This window comes from Coregonus lavaretus (genome assembly GCF_964263955.1).
Source record: "Coregonus lavaretus genome assembly, chromosome: 29".
In the NCBI taxonomy this organism is placed as follows: domain Eukaryota; kingdom Metazoa; phylum Chordata; class Actinopteri; order Salmoniformes; family Salmonidae; genus Coregonus; species Coregonus lavaretus.
The window spans coordinates 21053742-21063859 of NC_140016.1; the positions used below are offsets into that span (position 1 = coordinate 21053742).

Here is a 10118-nt window from a genome sequence, read left to right on the forward strand (position 1 = left end):
CTATTACTGCAATAACATACAAGCCTAGTACTGCAATAACATACTAGCCTACAGCAGTGGAGGCTGGTGTATTGAGGAAGAGGAGGATGATTCTCCTATAGGAAATCTCCATGACATATTTGAGCAGTTAGTAACAAAACAATGTTACACAGTTGAGGACTTGACTCTACGCCCTCTCCAGCTACCTGAAGCCCATCCTGACCCACAGCGGCCCCCCACTCACCGTCACCATGCCTGCCTGCTGTGGACCGCTGGCCAGATGTCTCACCAGCCCACAGGCCTATGAGGTCAGTCCCCACAAACCATGTGTCCATATTAACCCCGTGACCCTATAAGGGTGATTATGGTAATAGCGATGACATGTAGTGAGGAAGTGTTTTCTTCTTTGTTTTAATGAGTATCACAACGGATAGTGTATGTTTGAATGAACTCAAATGAAGAGTTGCTGATTTCATAGAAGCTAAAGCATTAGTTCAGTTCTAGCAGGAGTATCTGATTAGTGAGAACCATCATAATCAAAATGTTGTCTAATGATGACCTATTTCTAAATGTTCCACTCTCTTTCCTGCCAACAGAATGAGTGCCAGCTGAAGGACGACGACTCGGACCTCATCCTGACGGACGGGGACATCAGCCTGACCTACGGTGACATCACGGTGAGCACGGACGCCAGCGGTGCCCACACCAGTGCAGGGCCCGCGGGCACCACCTCTGCCGTCATCTCCGCTGACGACTTGGACCGCGAGCTGACGTACGGGGACCACGAGCTGGTGATGAGGGGTACTCGTCTGGTCCTGCCCATGGACGACTCCGAGCCCCCCCTCGCCGACCCACGACACCGTATGCGGATGTGAGGCGAAAGAGAGGCCAGCTAGCCAGATGACCAATTCACTCTACGTCCTGCTCACCTCAGGCTGCAGGAATTAGATAAACTAAGATCAGCAAGAGACTGGTCTCTCTCTCTCTCTCTCTCTCTCTCTCTCTCTCTCTCTCTCTCTCTCTCTCTCTCTCTCTCTCTCGTTCTCTCTCTCTCGTTCTCTCTCTCTCTCTCTCGTTCTCGCTCTCTCATACACCGCTCCTCATCTGTCTTTCTCACTCGCTCTCTCACTGCCTCTCCTCTTTGAGTTTCTCAAGTGGTTAATCCATGTCTCTACCTCATTCTTCTTTGTTCATTTCTACTCCTGTCGCCATAATAATAATATTCATTATTTATTCATGTTTAATATTCTTTTGATTTTGTTAAACCGATAGCTTTTCTCAGTTTGTCTTCTAACCGGACCACACTGAAATCACGTGGCAATCTGCTCACAGTAGCGTTGCAGAGGAGTCTATACACATCTGTAGCATGCATTAGTCTGTATGTGGAGGTCACAGCTAGCTTAGCTAATACTATTTGTCTCTGTATCACAGGGTGTATAATAACGTTGTTGTTTTTTTATGCGTGGGGAGTGGGTAGGTTGAGGAGCTGACTGAGTTTGTAGCCTTGTTTTTGGGTCTGATTCTGAATGTTGCTGCCTTCTCTGTGTGATCCAAGGCATGCTGGCTGACTTAGTGGCTCTGCGTTGCATTGTGTTGCTATGCATACGGTTAGAATCAAGTGCCTGAGTGACCATTGGTTTATGTTCCCTTTTAAAAGTAATGCACTCCTCCGTCCACAGGGTGGCGACCTCTCTACGGGTGACAGGCTGCCTGCGTTTGAGCCATTGGTCTGTAGATAGTTAACAATGTTCTAGCCTGGTTCAACCAAGCTAACAATGTAATTCAGCTCGCTCTGTGTAACCTGGCACACGTCTTGGATCTCCCACAATGACCTTAGACTGTGACTTTGGGAGGGTTTGACACCTTATTTTAGAAGCTGGCCATGTCACTCACCACAGAAGCAGAAAGAAGGGCTGTCGTTTCGAATACGAGTTCCAAATCTCCTGTACGGTGAAAGTTGGTGCCATTCCTCCTGCATTGACATTTGATGAAAATTGAGTGCAGGCAGCCTGAAAATACTTGATGTATTTTGCAACATACTATAAGTACTTTAGCTACATCCTAGTTTTCACTGTAATTATAATACTATACACGTGTAACATGGTGTATATTTAAGCAATAAGGCACGAGGGGGTGTGGTATATGGCCAATATACCACGGCTAAGGGCTGTTCTTATGCACAACGCAACACAGAGTGCCTGGACACAGCCCTTAGCCGTGGTATATTGGCCATATACCACAAACCCCCGAGGTGCCTTATTGCTATTATAAACTGGTTACCAACGTAATTAGAGCAGTAAAAATAAATGTTTTGTCGTACCCGTGGTATACGGTCTGATATACCACGGCTGTCAGCCAATCAGCATTCAGTGTTCGAGCCACCCAGTTTATAATTGACATTAGGGATTGAAATTCTACTAGAATCAAACCTAGAGTGTACTTTAATTTGGGCTAAGCCCTTGCTTCCTACTGGCTAAGATCTATCTGGTTTATTCACAGCAGTGGAATAGTAGAGGGAATATGCTACAGTAGCTCTTAATTAAGGATCTAATTTGCTTTGTTTTAGGCAAATTGATCTGAAATTGACATTGGTGGATAGACATTCATTATTTCTTATTCAATTCTATTTCAAGTCGAATTTGCTTTGTTGGATAATTCATGGAATTGGCCTGAGGATGTCCATGTCAAACATTGTTGAGGTGCTGCAGCTACACTGTATGTACTGGACCGCAGTTCAACTGGTAACTGGCCTGAGTTATTGACTACATAAGGGATTGGTACATACTATCAGAAACAACTTGAATAGTTGAGTTGGAATAATAACATATCGGATTAAATGATCCAAAACTACAGACATATTTGATATTGAAACAATCATTTCTGGATTGATATGATTCAGAGTAGATATTTAGAGAAAAGCTGGTAGGGATCACTTGAAGAAAACAAAATCGTTGTAGAAAAATGTATGTGTGCTAATCTTTATTTGTGTAAAATAATGATACAATAGGTTTGTATTAGACTTACACTAGTCTAATGTATCCCATATGCCTCGCTCTACAATGTATGGGGGCTGGGTTGATTTATAGCTGATGTCTGGCATCAGAGGGAGTAGCTCCTCTGAGCTGCTTGGCTACATGGGGTCTGGGATCAGTGGTGGCTGTTAATGTGGTGTAGCAGGAAGTGTTGACCGGACACCACCCTGACAACACACTGTTGATGTGGATGTAATCAGGCCCTGTGCCAGACAGCACTACAGAGGAGAGAGAGAGAGAGAGCAGAGGGGGGGGGGGGGGGAGTGAGGGCAGAGGGGGGGGGGAGTAGGAGAGTGAGGGCAGAGGGCAGAGGGGGGAGGGAGGGAATAGGAGAAAGAGAGGGACAGAAGCAGAGGAAAGGGAGGTAGAGGGATAAATAGTGGACATTCTTCCTTTATTTAATGTCATTCACTTTTGCACCTGGGGTGGGGAGGGGAGGGTAGAGGAGGGCAGTGTACCACTCAGTGTTATCTCCTGTTGTGCAGGAACCTCTGACGGGGCGTGTGGTCTCTTCTTCTTTTTTTATCAGGCATGCCTCTTGACACCAAAATGTGCAGGAAATGATTTTTTCCCACCATTTTATGTATGGTTTTTTTCTCTATTTTGTTTATTCTTGATGAAGAAGGGAAGTAAGCGAGTGTCGGGGATGGCACAGCATTTGCACTTGTCTTTTAATAATCCTTTGTTTGAATTTGCTTTTGATTGTCTTGTAAGTGACATTTGTCATATATTTTTGCTGTTTTTAACTGGCTTGTGTTGGGGTTATGAAGGAATTGACATGAATCCAGTGAATTATGATTTTTAGTAGAAACTCATGGAGTCATGTCATAACTGTCAGAGGTCACAAACTGAAGGGTGGTATCCATTGATGTACAGGTTGTTATGATTTATGTAACCAAGAGAAACAAGATTGGCCTCATTGCTTTTCCATGCCATTGACTCTGACTCCGTCTTCTAAAGAAAAAATTAATTAAGCAAGATCAGGAGTGTGTACCAGTCTATCACTAACAGATAAAATAATGTCAAAAAAGACCCATTATAGGTCAACTTATACCTTGCCTGTACTGTTCTTACAGTATGTGTTCTATTGTTTTGAACTATGAATGGTAACTTGTAAATAACATGTTGACACTAGTCTGAAGTAGCTGACCAAAGGGGCTTGTTGTACTCTGTGTTTTCAGACTGTCCAATGTGTTTATACTGCTACTTGGCTGTGTGTGAGTGTGAGAGAGAGTCTCTGCAGTGTGTCACACTCTGTGCTTCCTCAGTGTTGCAGGTACTGACTGTTTACATCTCTGTAAATATCCTCACCCGTTCATGTTGCGTGCAATGGTCAATAAACAGAAGCCTGTGCTTTTGATTAAACCCTCTGTAATGTCTCTTTATTGACCTGCTGATTTCACATCAACATGATGATGTAGACATGGTCTGGTTTGTCTCTGAACATGTCCTGGTGGAAGAATGTAATGTTAGCTAATAGCTTACCAGATCCAGAAAGTCTCAGATCCAGACTTATCCAGTCCTGACCTTCCCTTAAGGTTTGGCCAGGAATGAGAACAGGAAAAACTTAAATCATCCCAGTAATTTCTCCACCAGCCTTCAACCCTTAACACTGTATCACATTCCCCTTATGGACAGCCTGAGTCTCAGCCCTCTCTTTTCTTTTTTCACCTCTCCAGAACCTCTCCTTAGCGAATGGTCCATCCTTCTCATGGACTGACAGGCTGAGGTGGGGTAAGGTTTCCTCCCAGGGCAGAAGTAGGTAAGGGAGGTGCACTTGGAGATTTTCCTGACCAAGAATAAGGTTGTCACCATAGCCACAAAGTCAAAATTGACTATTGTAAACAAGTTATGAAAACAAATATTAGCTTTTTTGTTTTTCATTTAAGGTTAGGGTTAGGCATAAAGTTAGCTGTGTGGTTATGGTCAGGGTTAAGGGAGTACTTCGGAATTTTGGCAATGAGGCCCTTTATCTACTTCCCCAGAGTCAGATGAACTCGTGGATACTATTTATATGTCTCTGTGTCCAGTATGAAGGAAGTTAGAGGTAGTTTCACAAGCCAATGCTAACTAGTGTTAGCGCAATGACTGGAATTCTATGGGTGCAAGTACCCATAGACTTCGTCATTGCGCTAACGCTAGTTAGCATTGGCTCACGAAACTACCTCTAACTTCCTTCATACTGGACACCGAGACATAAAAATGGTATCCAAATGTTGCCAAAATCATTGCCAAATTCCAAAAGTATCCCTTTAGGATTAGGTTTAAAAATCCTATTTTAAGAAGATACATTTTAGAAATAGGCCGGGTTTTGCCATTTCTGACTAGTGACGACCCAAGAATAAATAGGACCCAGAGTTTTCCATGGTCAGGAGACACTACTGTCCTGACCCTAACCATAGTCTAGGGATTGACATTTCCCATTCACCTTTCCAGGCAGGAGATGTGTTTCAGATGAGAGGCAGCTCTCTCTACTGCCAGATTGTTAGGCGTCCTCCCTCTAGCACATTTCCTCAGTGCAGATATCAGGTAACATTCTCCTAATATGGGCAGAACTCTCCTCAAGAATGCCTGTTTGGTGCCATTACAGCACAGGGAGGAAATATCAACTTTATTAAAGGGAGACTGGGACTACCTCATGTTCTCCTGAGGGTCTTTCACACTTTCTTTCTTTCTCTCTCTCTCTCTCTCTCTCTCTCTCTCTCTCTCTCTCTCTCTCCTCCTCCTCTCCCTCCTTCCCTCCATTGTCTCTCTCGATCGCACCCCTTATCTTCTCTCTTTCTCTGTCTCTCTCTCTCTCTCTCTCTCTCACTCTAACAGAAATGCATCTCCTTGGCAGAGCCTCTTGTAAGTTTGACCCTCTATGGAGTGTCTGTGGGTGTTCACAGTGTACGGTGGCTTAGCAACCACTCCTCACCTACTAAATTGTAGCAGGGACAGGAAAGCGACAGTGGGGAAAAAAAGTATTTAGTCAGCCACCAATTGTGCAAGTTCTCCCACTTAAAAAGATGAGAGAGGCCTGTAATTTTCATCATAGGTACACGTCAACTATGACAGACAAAATGAGAAAAAGAAATCCAGAAAATCACATTGTAGGATTTTTAATGAATTTATTTGCAAATTATGGTGTAAAATAAGTATTTGGTCAATAACAAAAGTTTCTCAATACTTTGTTATATACCCTTTGTTGGCAATGACACAGGTCAAATGTTTTCTGTAAGTCTTCACAAGGTTTTCACACACTGTTGCTGGTATTTTGGCCCATTCCTCCATGCAGATCTCCTCTAGAGCAGTGATGTTTTGGGACTGTCGCTGGGCAACACGGACTTTCAACTCTCTCCAAAGATTTTCTATGGGGTTGAGATCTGGAGACTGGCTAGGCCACTCCGGGACCTTGAAATGCTTCTTACGAAGCCACTCCTTCGTTGCCCGGGCGGTGTGTTTGGGATCATTGTTATGCTGAAAGACCCAGCCACGTTTCATCTTCAATGCCCTTGCTGATGGAAGGAGGTTTTCACTCAAAATCTCACGATACATGGCCCCATTCATTCTTTCCTTTACACGGATCAGTCGTCCTGTTCCCTTTGCAGAAAAACAGCCCCAAAGCATGATGTTTCCACCCCCATGCTTCACAGTAGGTATGGTGTTCTTTGGATGCAACTCAGCATTCTTTGTCCTCCAAACACGACGAGTTGAGTTTTTACCAAAAAGTTCTATTTTGGTTTCATCTGACCATATGACATTCTCCCAATCCTCTTCTGGATCATCCAAATGCACTCTAGCAAACTTCAGACGGGCCTGGACATGTACTGGCTTCTGCAGGATTTGAGTCCCTGGCGGCGTAGTGTGTTACTGATGGTAGGCTTTGTTACTTTGGTCCCAGCTCTCTGCAGGTCATTCACTAGGTCCCCCCGTGTGGTTCTGGGATTTTTGCTCACCGTTCTTGTGATCATTTTGACCCCACGGGGTGAGATCTTGCGTGGAGCCCCAGATCGAGGGAGATTATCAGTGGTCTTGTATGTCTTCCATTTCCTAATAATTGCTCCCACAGTTGATTTCTTCAAACCAAGCTGCTTACCTATTGCAGATTCAGTCTTCCCAGCCTGGTGCAGGTCTACAATTTTGTTTCTGGTGTCCTTTGACAGCTCTTTGGTCTTGGCCATAGTGGAGTTTGGAGTGTGACTGTTTGAGGTTGTGGACAGGTGTCTTTTATACTGATAACAAGTTCAAACAGGTGCCATTAATACAGGTAACGAGTGGAGGACAGAGGAGCCTCTTAAAGAAGAAGTTACAGGTCTGTGAGAGCCTGAAATCTTGCTTGTTTGTAGGTGACCAAATACTTATTTTCCACCATAATTTGCAAATAAATTCATAAAAATTCCTACAATGTGATTTTCTGGAAAAAAAATTCTCAATTTGTCTGTCATAGTTGACGTGTACCTATGATGAAAATGACAGGTGGGAGAACTTGCACAATTGGTGGCTTGACTAAATACTTTTTTTCCCACTGGCTAACACATGGCATCAGCTAGCTAACTCTGCTAGCCAGCCAGACCCTCAAATTACAATGGAAGACATAGCACACGTGTCTAAGATTCTATTTCCTCTAGATTTGTGGCAGTATGTCAGGAAAAGCTGTCATCCATAGGAAATATGTCATGCTTTCATTTACACAGAGGTTATTGAATCTCAATAAAGATGCCCTTGGTATCTACAGGAAGACAATAGCATCACCTTCATCATCATCCTCATTAGCATACAGAGGAGGCCCAATGGCTGGGTCTTATCATCAGTTTATGGAAGGAAAGTGTCATGGTTTCTTGTTAGCCATCCAAGAGAGAGGTATGTGTTTACTCTCATTAACTGTGTTACCAGTGCTTGTTTACAACTAAGTGAGATGTTAATCTCTCTTAGAGTAGATGGGAGCATTCTCTCCATGATACTGTGCATTTGTTTCTGCTTGAGAGAGAGAGAGAGTGTGTGTGTGTGTGTGTATGTGTGTGTGCGCACGTGTGTGTGCTTGTATGCATGTGTGCGTGTGTGTGCTTGTGCACGTGTGTGTGTGTGTGTGTGTGTGTGAGACAACACTAACCAGATCAGTGTCATCCTTTACCCTCTCCTTCAGTAGAAATGAACACCAGCTCTACATAAGTTCAGTTCACATATTTCATGATGTTTGAACGGCCCAGACACCAAGAAAACATTACAGACTCAAGTCGACCAACTCTCTCTCATTCTCTAAGTGAAAAGTACCCTCTGTGACTCTCAAATCACCATCTGTGACTCTCAAATCACCATCTGTGGCTCTCAAATCACCATCTGTGACTCTCAAATCACCATCTGTAACTCTCAAATCACCATCTGTGGCTCTCAAATCACCATCTGTAACTCTCAAATCACCATCTGTGGCTCTCAAATTACCAGCTGTGACTCTCAAATCTCTAAAAGGTAAAGATGGTTAGATTAGTGATTTTGGAGTAGAGATATACACAAACTGAAACCAAGTTACGTTACAACTGTTTGAGAGAACATTTTATTCTTGTTGAAAAGTTTAGCTGGCTATTGCCATAGACTTGTTGTAAGTGGACTGTAGCTTAGCCAATTTGTTAGGCATCCATTGCCTATGAAATTGTAAAAGACACCATAAAAATAAAATGGGAGTTATTTACAATGAACAAAAATATAAACGCAACATGCAACAATTTCAAAGATTTTACTGAGTTACACAAGAAAATCAGTCAATTTAAATAAATAAATTAAGCCCTAATCTATGGATTTTAAGACTGGGAATACAGATATGCATCTGTTGGTCACAGATTCCTTAAAAAAAAGTAGGGGCGTGGATCACAAAAACCAGGCAGTGTCTGGTGTGACCACCATTTGCCTCATGCAGCACGACACATCTCCTTCACATAGAGTTGATCAGGCTGTTATTGATTGTGGCCTGTGGAATGTTGTCCCACTCCTCTTCAATGGCTGTGCAAAGTTGCTGGATATTGGCAGGAACTGGAACACGCTGTCGTACACGTCAACGCAGAGCATCCCAAACATGATCAATGCCTGACATGTCTGGTGAGTATGCAGGCCATGGAAGAACTGGGACATTTTCAGCTTCCAGGAATTGTGTACAGATTGTTGCGACATGGGGCCGTGCATTATCATGCTGAAACATGAAGTGATGGTGGCGGATGAATGGCACGACAATGGGCCTCAGGATCTCGTCACGGTATCTCTGTGCATTCAAATTGCCATCGATAAAATGCCATTGTGTTCGTTGTCCATAGCTTATGCCTGCCCATACCATAACCCCACCGCCATCATGGGGCAGTCTGTTCACAATGTTGACATCAGCAAACCGCTCGCCCACACGACGACATACACGCTGCCAAACATTTGTCTGCCATCTGCATGATACAGCTGAAACCAGGATTCATCCGTGAAGAGCATACTTCTCCAGTGTTCCAAGTGGCTATCGAAGGTGAACATTTGCCCACTGAAGTCGGTTACGACGCCAAACTGCAGTCAGGTCAAGACCCTGGTGAGGACGACGTGCATGCAGATGAGCTTCCCTGAGACGGTTTCTGACAATTTGTGCAGGAATATATCGATTGTGCAAACCCACAGTTTCATCAGCTGTCCTGGTAGCTGGTCTCAGACGATCCCGCAGGTAAAGAAGCCGGATGTGGAGGTCCTGGGCTGGCGTGTTTACAGGTGGTCTGCAGTTGTGAGGCCGGTTGGACGTACTGCCAAATTCTCTAAAATGACATTGGAGGCTGTTTATGGTAGAGAAAAGAACATTAAATTATCTGGCAACAGCTCTGGTGGACGTTCTTGCAGTCAGCATGCCAATTGCACGCTCCCTCAAAACTTGAGACATCTGTGGCATTGTGTTGTGTGACAAAACGGCACATTTCATGATCATACTGTTTAATCAGCAAAGGAGAAATGTTCACTAACAGGGATGTAAACAAATTTGTGCACAAAATTTGAGAGAAATAAGCTTTTTGCGCATATGGAACATTTCTGGGATCTTTTATTTCAGCTCATGAAACATGGGAGCAACACTTTACATGTTGCGTTTATATTTTTGTTCAGTATAAATTGAGT

The 10118-nt window shown here is 43.7% G+C and overlaps 1 protein-coding gene across 1 annotated transcript in view; it reads left to right on the forward strand.

Moving 5' to 3' along the window:
* LOC311105130 (sodium/hydrogen exchanger 6-like) overlaps positions 1-4376 on the forward strand; it is a 30022-nt gene extending 25646 nt beyond the window's left edge. The window contains exons 15-16 of the mRNA XM_084147154.1: positions 182-287; positions 576-4376. Of these exons, the coding sequence (XP_084003280.1) occupies positions 182-287; positions 576-854 (385 nt within the window). The 3' untranslated portion in view covers positions 855-4376. The remainder of the gene's footprint in view (positions 1-181; positions 288-575) is intronic.
* Positions 4377-10118: the final 5742 nt, after the last annotated feature.